At 51.6% G+C, this 13756-nt stretch overlaps 6 protein-coding genes across 6 annotated transcripts; 3 read left to right on the top strand and 3 right to left on the bottom strand.

Annotated features, from left to right (window-relative positions):
• Positions 1 to 401: 401 nt before the first annotated feature.
• On the bottom strand, positions 402 to 1577 carry BO72DRAFT_524279 (DUF3425 domain-containing protein; the record flags this gene model as incomplete). Its single annotated transcript, XM_040949856.1, has 2 exons — positions 1291 to 1577; positions 402 to 1186 (listed from the first exon to the last, which is right to left on the bottom strand). The coding sequence occupies exons 1-2, from the start codon at positions 1484 to 1486 to the stop codon at positions 402 to 404; spliced, it is 981 nt and encodes a 326-aa protein (XP_040805907.1). The 5' UTR covers positions 1487 to 1577.
• Positions 1578 to 2877: 1300 nt separating this feature from the next.
• Positions 2878 to 3877, top strand: BO72DRAFT_514271 (putative short chain oxidoreductase/dehydrogenase; the record flags this gene model as incomplete). Its single annotated transcript, XM_040949510.1, has 3 exons — positions 2878 to 3180; positions 3237 to 3418; positions 3489 to 3877. The coding sequence occupies exons 1-3, from the start codon at positions 2888 to 2890 to the stop codon at positions 3875 to 3877; spliced, it is 864 nt and encodes a 287-aa protein (XP_040805906.1). The 5' UTR covers positions 2878 to 2887.
• Positions 3878 to 4746: 869 nt separating this feature from the next.
• BO72DRAFT_444374 (uncharacterized protein) lies at positions 4747 to 7246 on the bottom strand. The gene is made up of 4 exons (XM_040943789.1): positions 7135 to 7246; positions 6873 to 7056; positions 5735 to 6787; positions 4747 to 5657 (listed from the first exon to the last, which is right to left on the bottom strand). The coding sequence occupies exons 1-4, from the start codon at positions 7207 to 7209 to the stop codon at positions 5056 to 5058; spliced, it is 1914 nt and encodes a 637-aa protein (XP_040805905.1). The 5' UTR covers positions 7210 to 7246; the 3' UTR covers positions 4747 to 5055.
• A 1101-nt stretch (positions 7247 to 8347) lies between these two features.
• BO72DRAFT_444372 (uncharacterized protein) lies at positions 8348 to 9427 on the bottom strand. The gene is made up of 3 exons (XM_040943788.1): positions 9321 to 9427; positions 9112 to 9248; positions 8348 to 9035 (listed from the first exon to the last, which is right to left on the bottom strand). Exons 2-3 carry the CDS (start codon positions 9199 to 9201, stop codon positions 8517 to 8519), a joined length of 609 nt encoding a protein of 202 aa, XP_040805904.1. The 5' UTR covers positions 9202 to 9248; positions 9321 to 9427; the 3' UTR covers positions 8348 to 8516.
• Positions 9428 to 11319: 1892 nt separating this feature from the next.
• On the top strand, positions 11320 to 12234 carry BO72DRAFT_444371 (retropepsin-like aspartic protease; the record flags this gene model as incomplete). Its single annotated transcript, XM_040943787.1, has 1 exon — positions 11320 to 12234. Exon 1 carries the CDS (start codon positions 11340 to 11342, stop codon positions 12231 to 12233), a length of 894 nt encoding a protein of 297 aa, XP_040805903.1. The 5' UTR covers positions 11320 to 11339.
• A 774-nt stretch (positions 12235 to 13008) lies between these two features.
• BO72DRAFT_524276 (uncharacterized protein) lies at positions 13009 to 13725 on the top strand (the record flags this gene model as incomplete). The annotated part of the gene is made up of 2 exons (XM_040949855.1): positions 13009 to 13508; positions 13565 to 13725. The coding sequence occupies exons 1-2, from the start codon at positions 13094 to 13096 to the stop codon at positions 13723 to 13725; spliced, it is 576 nt and encodes a 191-aa protein (XP_040805902.1). The 5' UTR covers positions 13009 to 13093.
• Between the last annotated feature and the right edge of the window lie 31 nt (positions 13726 to 13756).

Raw genomic sequence — 13756 nt, 5'->3', positions numbered from 1 at the left:
CTGCGTGGGGGATGTAAAGAGAGAAAGATAATATTTCTCTGATAGTAGCAATATTACCGCTTTGCGGGTAGAATCGGCATTGGGCTTTGTGGTGTATTATACCTATGGCGAGACTGGGGACGCTAGATGAAGTTAACAACTTTGTTGACGGAATAATAGCGGAAGGATACCCTCAGTCTGGTAGCTCGCCCCGAAAAGCATACCCCTGGGCTCGCCTAATTCTGTTCATCTTTATTTACCATGAATCACATTCACGGCAGGTGTAAGAGATCATTAGGATGCATTTCGACTTGTTCGTGCTACGCTACTCGAAAACCGAAGGAGCTGCATGCACCAATCCTTGCTTATGACTTCCAATTCACAGGGCTAGAATGACGTATAGGCAGATAGAGTCTCTAACCTTATGTGACAGGAAAAAGCGCTTCCTCATTGCGACGCGCTCGCCAGGCGTTGGTCGAGTGAAAGATCTCCCAGCACCCCCGGAGAACCCATTCCCAGGAGCGGGAAAACGGCTCAGTGATCTCCCACCCACTTGGATCCCACGGATCGCTCCAAATGATGATCCCGGAATATTCGCCGTGCACGCTGCCAAGCCCCTTCATGTCAAGGCAGAGCTTAGTTTCGTCATATGACTCTCCCGCTAGAATCAGGTTGTCCCGCATCGCGGGGAGGGGAAGCAGGTCAAGCCACGGATGGTGGACTACGGTGCGCTGCACTAGAGTAGGTTGGAGACTGGCGGGGAGAGATTGTACCATCTCGTGCGGCCATGGTCCCGGTAAGTTGAAGAACGAGATGGCATCATCGTCCATGTGCTCTGAGGTCAGACCCAGGATCCTCATAGTCTGGAGTTGGCCTCTGGTAAAATTGAACTGTATCAGATGGAGCAACATGTCGGAACGTGGGTCTCCAGACGGATGCTGCTCGCGCGCCACCGCTTCTATGTGCTGCAGCACGCTCTCCGGGTGACTGATGTCCGGGTGGAGAACGTGGATGTTTTCGACTTTTCTCAGAGCAGCTAGAGCCGTACTTTCCTCATGATCTGACAGCGTACGTACAGCCTGTCCAGGGTAAGAGGCCAACGGTGGCGCCACGGGAGCGCAACCCAGCTCCGCAGCAGATGAGGGATCGGCACTGTCGCCGCTCCGACGAGTCGGCAGACACTGAGGGCCTTCCACTTTTTTGAGACCTGCACAGATACTCACTTGCTCAGTTACATGCATCTTGCAAAACCTTCTTCCCTCAAAGGTGGGGGTCGGGGCTTATGGGCGTTCTGCACGCACAAGGACTTACGTCGCGCTCGCTGATTCAACCGGTTTTGCAACCTCCTGCGCAATTTGAGGTCTGCGATACCCGACCAATCTTCCTCGGGCCATTCTTGAATTCGTGCGGTGATTCTCTGTACGCAGATTTTTCTATTGGCTGACGATGTCCCAGAGGAGTCATCTCCTCGCTGAATGGAAAACCCATGGGTGGTGCTGTGGGCCATCCTGCTACCGGTCAATATTGCCGATTGTCGCTGCGGACGTATATGCAATCGGATGACAAGAGAAGCTGTAATTATCGTGTATATGAAGAAGAACAGGAAGAAAGAGCACATAGAAGTGGGCGGGAATATACCTCTGTGGTGCAAGCGTAGAGCTAAAGTAGCGATAGCCTTCGCCTGCAATCTCAGTTCATTTGAAGTGGGGCCTTATCAGTCCTGAATTGTCTTAGTGGAATCCACTCTGTCATACACCTGCAGGAGATCTAACCACTTCTGGCGATAGCCTCTTATCTCTGAACAGGAATGATGTTATCAAGCTTGGAAAGTTCTGGGCGTGGCCCTCTGGACTACATCCACCCCTGAAGGCCGGAGAGGTAGCCTGGAGATATTGATTTTACTCAAGTACCGGCGACCGCCTACCTGTCCTGATTCGTATATGAGCACCGCCGGAGATAACGGACGTATCGGCTTGCGTAGATTTTGGTCGCGAGGTTGAATCCGTGGTACCCTGGACACTCGAAGTCTATGCCTAAAGTGGCTAGTTGATGCGGGTAAAACTCGGCTAGCCGGTGAGTTTTAATGTAAATTACTGCAGTTCAGGGTAGTCGAGAGAAGTGGACATTAGTTACACGATAAACCTTGAAGGTCTTTTAATCCAGTGACCATAGTCAAGAACGCATGTTCTTCCCTGAATCTGGTATTTATCACTCTGAGAGAGCACTATCATTGTCATTGAAGTACCGAAATCTGATTCCATCAACCTGTTTTTTTTTAAATTTTTTTTTTCGTGATCATCATCAAAACCTTCTACCTCTGAAAGACCGCCCCCGGTTCTAGAGTAGTCAGGTTTGATTCTACGTAGCTTGAGCTCCACCTACTTCACATGGATCAATAGCCCGCAGTATACTCGGTCAATCAATTGTACCTGACGGGTAGATGGGATGAAGATCACCTTGCACCTGCCGAAACAGGGTGTGAGTGAGTATAATGTCTTCTAGACAAACTATTGGCAACAATAGCAAATACATTCCAGCATGGGTGGCAACGGTGATGCGATAAGAAAATACACGCCAAGAAGATACATTTAAGCGCTAGGATTTGCTAGACATGCGTTGAATATGTTCCTGTCCCCCATGTTTTTCTTTCACCTTCTTCTCTATGGTGTATATTGGAGACCCGCAATGAAGCGTACCAACCTTCGACTCGATGACCGGCTATCTCGGGCGCGATGACACGGCGTCGATTCCACACTCAGGAGTGATCGCTCCCATCCATATCGCCTGGCAGATATAAATATCGAACCATGCACAGCTGAGGACGCATTTGTGCATATTTTCTGCTCCCATCTCGTTTTTCCTTTTACAAATATATATGTACCTCACTATTGCAACAAACTCAAGCCCAATGGCCCCTCAAGTTTGGTTAATCACTGGAGCATCCTCCGGCTTTGGGGCCCTCCTCGCTGAAGCGGCGCTGAAGGCCGGTCATCGAGTTATCGCCACGGCTCGCAATCCGACCAAAGCGGCCAAGGACTACCCCCAGGTCACAGCTTTGGGTGGAACATGGCTTCCCCTGGATGTGACTAGCAAGCAGACGACTTTGCAAGTGGCACAAGCGATCCAAGACCATGGCGGTAGAATTGATGTTGTGATCAATAATGCCGGGTACGGTCTCGTGGGTAGCATTGAGGATATTAGGTACGAGGGCACAAATTGCAATCCGATGGCATGTGTATGGGGCTAAGAGATTACAGCGAAGATGAGCTTGACGTTCAATTCCAGACCAATGTCTACGGTGTGGTCAGGGTCACCAAAGCCGTGCTCCCCTTGATGAGGGCGCAACGCCAGGGCACCATCGTCAACATTAGTAGCATTGCGGGTTTTACCGCCGGGCCATCCTCTGCGGCATATGCCATGACCAAGTTCGCTGTCGAAGGTACGTAAGTGGCCAGCTCGGTCTTGCTGCGAAAAGTCGGGGTGTCCTGCTAACCTCCTTTCAAATTTAGCCCTGTCTGAAGCCCTGTCTACCGAGCTCGACCCATTCAATATCCGTATCCTACTAGTGGAGCCGGGCGCTTTCCGGACCAACTTCATCGGATCACACAGGACCCCCGCTGCTGGGCTAAATGAGGGCTACAAGGACACACCTCTGGCAGCTGCCATGGGTAAATGGGAGACTTTTGCGGGAAAGCAGAGCGGAGATCCATCAAAGGCGGTCCAGCGGATCCTTGATGTGATTCAACTACAGGGCCAGGGGCAGGGTAAGGAGCATCTTCTTCGCCTGCCGCTGGGGACTGATTGCTTCCCGCGCATGGTGGAGAAGCTGGAGAGTGTGAAGCAAAACCTGGAGGAGATGAAGGAAATCGCTTTGAGTACTGATGTCGATGATGAATGAAGAGGCGGAATGTTTTCTGATCGGCCACGGAGTGTGTATTGTACACGGCAGAATGAAAATGCTTTTGCAATAATTGGAAGTATCCTGGATTTAGGATTATCGAGTGGGTTGCGAATCCGGGAAAAGATAATATTTTTTCTAAGTATGCTTGAATGCAACAAGAGTGCTAAGGTTTGAGCTTCCACAAACTCTAAGGTGCATGTCTTCGCTATGCGCGCCCGACACTCTTCGGGGGTGCTACGCCAAGTCTATTCATGCTACCAGCATAAACAGGAGCAACTTGGCGTTCTAACCGTAGCTATTTATACGTTTGGTTCTCAGAACAAACTTTCCTACCCTATAGTAATCTCATTTTGCTACACAATCCAAATGTCAACTATACCTGTCCCTAAAATCCCTCCCATTCGTAGTCAATACCGCCATAAACTTGAGCTTCTAAGATAATAGGAAATCTAGTGATAGCCCGCTGATTCTACCGGCTAGAGTAATATTTGCGAGACTCATAAGATGGATCATTTATCGAACTGCTCCGTATTTGTGTCTGTAGACAGGCCCCTCCTGGATCCCTACTGACGACTGTATTCGATTGATCTACACACTGCCTGTCTTTTCTTGGTACGGCGTGTCAACTTTGTTTCGATGCCGACATAATTCAGCCACTGAAAACTCCTGTCTCCAAGACTGAATAAGCAGTGGTAACGAGAGCCAGCCAACTCTCCATCAAGCTCAGCTTTAGCTAAGGCCTACGACCGCCTGGTTTCAACATTTCGTACAAAGCAAGCGCTTGCTTGAATTAGAGCCCAAATAGCTAGAAGCGATAGCAAGCTCCACTATGTTGACCGATTTTGGATGAATTTGGATTGACTTTGATTGCCTTGAATTCATATATCGCAGTATAACGTACTTGAGAAGCATGACGCAATTGAAAGCTGTGATATTGAAAGAAAGAATGACGGAATAAGCTTCGTGACAAGGGAAATCATGTGAGTTGGGAGAACGAAAGAAGTCTTCCTCGACTCCCTTCAATGTAAACCCCTCGTTTACCTAATCCGCGGCCGATACTCCAAGGCATCCTCGCCTCGCTCCCGTCCATCGTCTTGGTCACAATGCTGGAAGTGTGTCGTCAAGAAACCAGAAGAAGATAATCAGTTACATATGACATATGCACCCAGCCCTTCCTAAGCAGGAGTCTCATACGCGGGTGGAGCATGCCGCTCCCACTCCTCAAACTCCGACAGGGTCACCTCGTACCCGAGATGCCGCTTTAACAGCTCATGCGTCACATACCGCTCCGGGGTGTTGCCCTGCGCGTCGACGAACGCGACGTGCGGGTTGACCTCACTGATGCGCTGGAGCTCGTTGGCGTGGCGGTGGTGATGCGGACACCCGTCGGCCCCGATCAGGAAGATCGTCACGTGGACCCACGACAGGCTGAGCAGCTCCAGCTCGAACTCATCCATGTCGGTCGCCTCCCCGTCCAGCAGGAGCAGGAGCCGGAGGATCGGCATCTGGGGCCCGGCCTGCCATCCGTATACCGCGTGGTAGGTCGCGAACCCCGCGTGCCGCTGGAAATGGAGGTCCTTGACCTGCTGCCAGCCCGCCATGACGCGCGTGCCGCCCCCCACGGTGATCTGGCTCCACACCGAAGCGAAGTTCCGGTGGTTGATGTAGCCCATGTAGGCGGCTTTGTTGGCGAAGGTCACCAGCTGGTAGCCCTCGCGGTTCTGGTCATGGGTGGCGAGCGCGTCCGTGAAGCGGCGGATCACTGCTTTGGCGACATCTGGGTGGAGGGCAGATTAGGATAGGGAAAAACTTTTATATCATTACATGGATTGAGGAGGGGGGGAGGGCACATACCTTTGTTCTTGGGCTGCATTGTCCGCTCATAGCGGGTGACCATATATTGCTCGTAGGACGGTCGCACGGGGTCAAAGTCCATGGAACCCGACACGTCCAGGAGGATCATTGTATTGTCCGTCGGCAACTCAGGCGCATCGATAGCCCGCAATGGAGATGGCATCACCTGGCGCGAGTAGCCAACGGCTGAGGGGGTTTGCGTCTGACAGATATCGTCCAGCGCCTCGTAGACGGGCGGCAGGTCTACAGCAGTGGCCATGCGCGTTCCCGCCATCTCGAGCGCGGAGATCACGTCCGGTTTGAGCCATTGTCTCGGTTCAGACCCGTTAGTGGACTCATCCCGATGATTCAGGACCCAGTACAGCCGCTCCTCAGCCGTATTTTCGTACCCGCGCCAGGTGGGTGTAAGTCCACGCCATCCCTCGGCCGCTTCGATTCGAAACTTGAGTGGGTTGGAGTTCTGCTTTGCCCACGCAACCGGGATTGGCTCGAAGTAGCCGGCGCGCAGGAGGTGGAGATACTGCATCGGGCGGTGCACACGGAGGGCCGCAATGCGCTGCGTCAACCCTAGGTGTTCCTGGTATTCGGTGACAATGCGGCGGGATTCGGGGTCGGGCCATCGCCCCGCCTCCTCCGCCAATATTGTGTGGCGCAGCTCGCGATATTCTTCTCTCCGCTTCGCTTTCCTGGTAGATTCCCGCTCCTCAGACGACCGGAGGGACAATGACCTGCGCATCTGGGTCAAAATCGACGGTTTGAGCGAGTCGGATCGATGGTGCGCCGTGTCCGAGCCATCGCCGTCGTTGGCGGCCACCGGCTCATCCTCCACCTCCCAGATGTTCTCTGTCGGCTCGTACTGATTTGCAATCCTCTGCGCAGTAGCATTGAGGCTGGAGTTCAGACGAATGGTTTCCACCAGCCACCGGGCGTGGTATCGGGCTACCGGCTTCTGGCGTACGCGACCTACGGGGCCATACGGAGTGATGATTCGGGCGTAAGGGTTGTTGTTCCATATCTGCTGGGAGTAATAGCAGTCGTGGTAGTATTTCTCACCTGTTCCCCCTCTGGCATGTCAGTTGTTCGCCCGTCTCGACAACGACCACCCAGAAAAAGGGAACGTAGTGGGTTGGAGCCTCACCGGGATACATCACGGCTTCGGACCACATCTTCAGCACCGCCACGCGGTTCTGCTTGCGGGTCTTGTATTGGTGGATGTCGCAGGCGCACGTCAGCATGTGCTTTGCCTCATGCTCCGGTTCAATCTCGTCGTTGAAGATCTGATGGTCCCACTGAATCTGCTGCAGTCGGTTTTGCATCTCTTGCTATAGATGCAGAGAGACTTCTGAGTTAGGTGCGAACAACACAAAAAGAGGGCCGAGGGAACGAGGCTCTGCACACACCTCATCGCGCGCGCGGAGCTTCGCCGCCTCAATAACCGAATTGGTGTGCACGGCTCTGGCTTCGTTGCCTCCCATTGCGACGGCCGCTTGATAGGAAGGAAGAGGATCTGCATGACCGGGCTGGGCACTCTGATCCTGGCTCACGGAATTTGAGGTGTCGACCGGTGCGGCACCGTTGGCGTGTGTGAGAGAACCATCGTAGAATTGGGTGACGGCCTCTTCGAGGGTGTTTGCTCCCTATCAATGATAAATAAGGTGAATCGGAAAAAGGCAAGCGATCGAGTAGGGGAAAAGCTTACCTGTAAGTACAACAAAGCTTGTCCTTCGTTGGCCTGCGGGACGATCGTGAGGAACTTGGCGATATCTTCCCGCGTGGGAGTCATGGTGGGGCAAACAAGTGACAACGTGTCGGGAGTCGGCGAAGGAGCACGAGGCAGCGGCTACCCATTGAATTTAAACTCCGCCGGTGGACTGCTTTCAGTGATGACAAGGCAAGCTAGTGCGCTGGGTGTTCAACCCGAATTACCCGACTATTGAAAAGCTTAGCTCAGGCACTGTGGCTTAGGTGACTAGGTCGTTCGTTAGCATGCGAAGTGGAGCACACCCCATCAAGTCAGCCGATGGCAGTGCGAGTAATCAGTACCTAGTCTATCACGTGTCGGGTGTCTACATTAGTAGTGAGTCACCGGACTTTTCCCTGCGATAGTATGGAAGTGATTCTATGATAAGAATAGATTGGATGACTGGCCTGACAAGTTCACCCCAGCCACGCCCAGGATGATTGCGACAATTAGGGCAGAGCAACCGAACGATTCTCCATCCCTGGATTTCCCCACAGTCTGCCCCACACCCACTTGTGGATCCTTCGGCAACGATCATGGATATGTGTACATACTCGTAAAACCGGCAGATCTGAAATGAGTAATCAGGTCTCCACTGACAAACATACACGACCTGACAGTGGTTTGTTCATTTCGAGGCCTAGAATAAACTCCGCCGCGAATTTCCGGGGGTGTCAGCGGAATCGATCTTTGATTCCGACGACAACCGCTGCAACGTTCTCGAAAAATGGATCAGTGTGAATTACGGCTCGAAGTACAGATGGCGCGGTGACCCGTGGTCACGACATTACCGGTCACGGTGATAGTCGTCTATGTCTGGGATTTACCCTGGCTCCCTAGACGTTAGTTTCCTTTACCAAGTAAGCAACCAGGGCAGTCAATTTCATTCAGCTTGCTTGATATGATTAATCTACTACATGAATCAAATGTTTCAACATCACTGCAGAAGTCAAATCTCCAAAAAATGTATCCTCCCACAAGAAACAAAACAAAAAAAAAGGGGGAGGGGCAAGACCCGAAAAGGCGAGGGGTGACGAGGGCTCAGAGCGATGAGAATACCAGTAGGACGTAGTGGTGAAGGATCCAACAACACCCAACCCCATCCTTGAACAGACGTTTGAGGACTTCGAGTTTAGAAAGGCCCTGGCCTCTTTCTTCCGGATTCTGCTCTTCTTCCTTTTCTATCTGGTTGCACCCTTCGCTTTCGTGCTCCGTCTCCGTCGAGGCAGTCTGACCACCCACTGCTATGTCCACTGCAGACCCCCGCATGAGTCGTTCCACCACGGTAATGATCTCTTCAGTTGACAACGAATAGTCGTTGGCGTATGGCGGATGGCTGATATCGAGATGATCGATTCTCTCCGACTTACTCGGGGGGCCTGGCACTGGCACGTCAGGTTGATCTAACGACAGAATCACGATATGATGTGGTCGGTTGCAAATCTTATAAGATAGTGGTAAAATGTCTCCCGAGCTAGAACGTTCACCGGGGAACTTGGGCAAGCCTCTGATTATTGATAGTGCATGACCATAGCGATCTACTGCCAAGCAAATCACGTTCTGCGAGGATGGACTCCTTAGCAATCCTCCATGTGTTGAGAGCCGTGAAGGCTGGGGTTGAGGGGAAGCAGAGGACCAACTGGAAGTTTGATATGATTGTCCGCCCACTCCAAGTCCTCCTTCGGGTACATAGCCAGATCCCGGACGACCGGAAGCAGTGCCTCATTGAGCTCGTCTCGGTATCGCGCGTTTGAGGAAGAAGCTTAACTTCGCCTTCAGCAACTCTCGACTCAGCAATGCTCGGACACAGCGTCCGCACGAGCGCAGATGGTAATCACTACTAACATGCCGCCGTGTTTATATATGTTGATGTTTGGTTCGACAAGATCTGGGCGGAGTCTGCCCCTGACGGCTCGGTCCGAGCCTTGACAGGCAATACCCTCGCTCTCTCCGCGGCCAAATAGAGACTCACTGGCGGGTTACGATTGCTGACTATCATGAAGATATATCGTCCAAAGCCCTGAAATCGCGATGTTGAGATATCAAACACCTGGCATACGATAATTTTGAACACTCGCAGGACTGGTGTTGCGTGGTTGGAGCGATACCGGAGGTTTATCAAGCTGCCAAGGATGGGGCACGGCACGTGCACTACGGACCCAACTGCCCCGCTCTAGTTAAATTGACAGCTGCAAGGGAGTAATGATGAGCCATGCATGCTGCATCATTGTAGTTCGGCCTTCAAAGATCTGAAACCACGGATGGTATTGCAGTATAGCTATAGTCTGGTGTGGCAGTGAAAGGGGTCTTGCTTCGTCAGATTCCTCTGTGACGTCTTCATTTACTGGCGCCCTATAATTGAAAAGGATCTGGGGAAGGAAAGTCAGTGGCGGTGTTCAGAAACAGAATAAGCGTTTGATTAACGTGGGGCAATTGAGTAAGTGAACACTTGGATAGAGAACACGGGCACCTGATAGGCACTACCGGACTAGACTCAACTCAATTAGTGAAGACCCAGTGCGATAATAGGTGCCAAAATAAGCTTCTGGTCAGGCCAAGCCTGAAAGGAACTGGCATTAAAACAAAGACCGAAGAGATAATCGTGACAATAACATTGAGTTGAAACGTTTGGCACCGCCTAGGGCATCTTCGGAGATGGGAGACAAAGAGAAGATCTTGCCGCGCAACGCGGAGGTAGGAGATTCTCTGCTATTTTGAGCCAGGCGCCGGTGACTATTTTCCGCTAATGCCCAACTTCCACACGGGCGCTCTTCTTTCCCCTGCCACCTATAGAGTACTATCATTGGGGAAATGGGTGTGAATGGCCGACAAAGGTTGTGTAATCGCATATTTCCACGCTTTCAGTGGTGCGCTCACCTCACGCATAGCACGTAATCTCTGGTTTGTGGCTGTGCAATCGGCCATCGGCGATGTCATCATAACAGGAAGACCAGCCCATTCTCAGCAAAATTCTACCCTCTCACCTTTCTCTTCAGCCACTGGGCTCGCTCGTGGGGAGACTCGTGGACTGGGTCTGGCTCCGGTTCCGCTCTATGTGTGTAGAGAGTTTGGAAAAGTTCTGGTAGCTTATCTCACGCTTTGCTCTGTAGTGCAGCAGATTGCTATGTGTAGAAGCGCGGAGCGGTGCAGCGTAGGGACTACAAAACACATCAACTTGGCTACTAGTGGTCGTCTTCCCATACTTTTACAGCTGGGCTTCGTATGCAATTTGGAAAGTGCTTCCTATTACACTCCAACATGACTTGAGGCTAGTCGTGATAATGAGAATGTCCTGGATGCACCAGTTTGGCAAGGTGTCGCTTGGGGCCACTGGATTGGTCTCCCTCTTTCCTTTGGCTTAAGGACTTGCTCCGCCTTACCCTCATTTCCTCCAAGCTACGACTTATCTCGTACTCTGCCAGAAGATCATTTTGTCGGTTTTTCACAGAGCACAGCTTTTCTGAAAAGGCGGTGCCGAGAACGTGCACCCGTTCTGAAGAGCATTTCGTTTTGTCTGTGTCGTGGACTCCTGCCTCTACTTTCCCCGCCTGTGCCTTCTTTTCCTTCACCAACGTCCAGTCACCCATCTTTCACTCTTCCTGATACTCCCCACTCATTTGTACTCTGTTCATCTTCTCTCTCTATTCGTCTTCTTTCCAACAAATCTACTCCGCCACAAGAGAACAGCTCTCTGCCTGAGCCTACGCTCTGCCTGATATACTTGATTACGCCAAAGTTCGATGGTTGGTTTCTCAACACCTTACGGTCGATCAGAATGTAATTCACTAGCTGGTCCTTCGCTTGACGTTCAGATCCGTTGTTCTAACCATTCTGATCCTAACAGTGAGTCCCCCGGCAGTAACCATGGTAAAAGGTCGCCGTCGCTGGCGACGACCTTGGGCTTTCTTCCGGTCGATTTTTCAATCCCTTCCCCATTGGGGTCCTCGAGCATCCGCAAACAAGCCTTTGGATCCACCTTCCTCCACACATGCTCCTACAAGCCATGGGCTGGGGATAGCTCTCCCTTCGACGGTGATTGAAAACATGGGTGAAGCAATTGTGGCTGCTGCGGGAGTGGATTCATCGGTCGCAAGCGGGACACCAAGCCCCACGGTCACCGTACACTACACCTGTGCTGAGAACAACGCCGTTCCTGCCTGTCGAATCGATCATACATCAAGTCAGTCAACACAAAAAGCCATGAGCGAGATTCAAGGTCCGCTCAGCGTGGGGAATGCACATCTTGAGAGCAGCGAGAGGAGTGAGAAAGAAATTATCATCCCACTACCACTCCCCTTGGAGCCAATTCCAGCCCAAGGCGGTCCTGAAGCCCCTGAAGTGTCCAGTGGTGATGATGATGATGATGATGATGACGATGACGACTTCTTCACTCCGACAGCAACAGTGGTAACGGCCGATCCCAACATCACGATCGAGGTTCTGGCCGCGCTGGATAGCCAGGCAAGAGCGAGTATTATGAAGAAGAGTATCCAAGAGCAAGCGAAGCTGATACTAGAGCCCTGCAACCTCGTGTTACTCCCCCTCGGATCCACACTGAACAACTACAAGATCTCTGTTCTTGGAATTGTGCGGGATGTTGACTGGTACTTTGCGGCAACGGCTCATACGTACACCACGGACTTTTATGTAGTGGACATTGAAGAGTTCGACGTGGTTATTGGCCAACCGACGATCAAACAATATGGACTTCTCAGAAAGCACACCGAGATTCCACGACGTGTTCTTCGGCGCCTTTGAGGGGTTATATACTTAGAAAGACGGAGAGGCGGCGGAGGGTGCACAGATAGAAGGGCACGCATGCAGCGCATATATCATATGTCCTATCCGCGTTGAGGTGCGGGCAGTGACACGTCTCATGCACTACGCCCATTTCCTCGCCCTGTCCTACTTCCATTGATGCAAGTCATTCTCTCCTCCTGAGGAGATTTCCTTCAGTTTTTATTCGTGCACTTTTCTGTGGTTGGTGTTTGGAACCATGGGGTTCGAAGAGAATAAAACATAGATGGCAAATGGCGGGGTGTGGGCATAATGTACTGATTCAGAATTGTTTTGAGACCCCGACCAGCTACTTCCGTACCCTTTGCTTTTCCTACTGTTTGTTATCCCAACTTTGAAGTTGTTCTTGATGTTTCCGACCGGCCCAGAATCGTTGCATGCCTAGCATGTATCCGGTGCTTTGTTTGCTTGCTTATTCTGATTTATCTAAAGTACAAGTTATGACTAGTCACTGTGACTCTACGATCTTCTTTCTAAAAGATAGTGACGCTTTCTGCAAATGTGTCTAACAGTGATAGGGTGGTTTAATGCTACCATTGTGCTTCAGCCTCGTGTAGCCTTTTCCCCTCCACCATGCAGCACTAGGCACCTGCGGCTCTTGGAAAATCGATGGTGGCGGTGAATGTTTATGATTGCCCAGGGCAATGGAGTTCTCTCTAGGTCGGACAGCAAATATAACAGGCAGTTTGTCCTGCCATCGAGCTGTCTTTTGAAGCAATTCTTGCCCCGGAACCCTCGCACTACCACGACAAATTGTCTATCTTGCAACCATCGCTGAAAGCTTTCAGACTGGTCACAGAGACTTTTCCCCCGCTATTCGAATGCAATCAAGCATTGTAGAAGTCCGGTGCGCAGCACCGGATGGAGTGCAACTACTGCTCCAAGCGGCCATATCAAGCGAGCTGGCGGTGAATATCCTGACCCCGCATGGACTTTCCCGCCTGCCGCCGGCATTTCCAATCCAGCAGCGCTCCGACCAGATCGCCGTGCAATCACCCACAGGCAGGCCATTCGCGGTCCGCGACTCAATCCGCTTGCACTTCTGGCTGCATCGAACCGCAGCCAGCAACGAGAGAGACTTTTACATTCCCGTCAATGAAGCTGCAGGGATTGTAGACCGGGAATATCCCACCAAGGTGCATATCATCATCGGAAGCGACTGTGATCTGACTTTACAGGCGTGGGACACGCGGAACCCATCGATGTGGCCGATAGCATTGGCTCCTCAGACCCAAGGTACGGCAGTGCACCCGCATTCCCCCCACGGACACCGTTGACCCTTTATATCCCAGCCGCAAAACTCACACAGGAGAAGATTCAGGAAGCGATCAAGAATAATGCAGAGGAGGAGAAAAGAGAGAATCAGAAGAAGTCTACAGTGGTTCTCAAAATTGCCTTGACCAACAAACACATCAAGACTGTTTTTAGACCCACTGCCAAGCTTCTAGCGTAATGATTCTATTGAGCGGCCCTCAATATAGTTA

Source organism: Aspergillus fijiensis, assembly GCF_003184825.1.
Source record: "Aspergillus fijiensis CBS 313.89 unplaced genomic scaffold BO72scaffold_4, whole genome shotgun sequence".
In the NCBI taxonomy this organism is placed as follows: Eukaryota; Fungi; Ascomycota; class Eurotiomycetes; order Eurotiales; family Aspergillaceae; genus Aspergillus; species Aspergillus fijiensis.
This window is presented reverse-complemented; position numbering and strand designations above follow the sequence as displayed.

Bases quoted from the DNA above. Each gene is read 5' to 3' on its own strand.
- BO72DRAFT_444374 (XM_040943789.1), bottom strand. From the start codon at position 7,209: ATGGGAGGCAACGAAGCCAGAGCCGTGCACACCAATTCGGTTATTGAG. The intron at 7,057-7,134 runs GTGTGTGCAGAG...CTGCATCTATAG, and splicing joins AGCTCCGCGCGCGCGATGAG to CAAGAGATGCAAAACCGACT. The intron at 5,658-5,734 runs GTATGTGCCCTC...CCCTCCACCCAG, and splicing joins AATGCAGCCCAAGAACAAAG to ATGTCGCCAAAGCAGTGATC.
- BO72DRAFT_444372 (XM_040943788.1), bottom strand. From the start codon at position 9,201: ATGAGGCACTGCTTCCGGTCGTCCGGGATCTGGCTATGTACCCGAAGG. The intron at 9,036-9,111 runs GTCCTCTGCTTC...CCATCCTCGCAG, and splicing joins TCATATCAAACTTCCAGTTG to AACGTGATTTGCTTGGCAGT.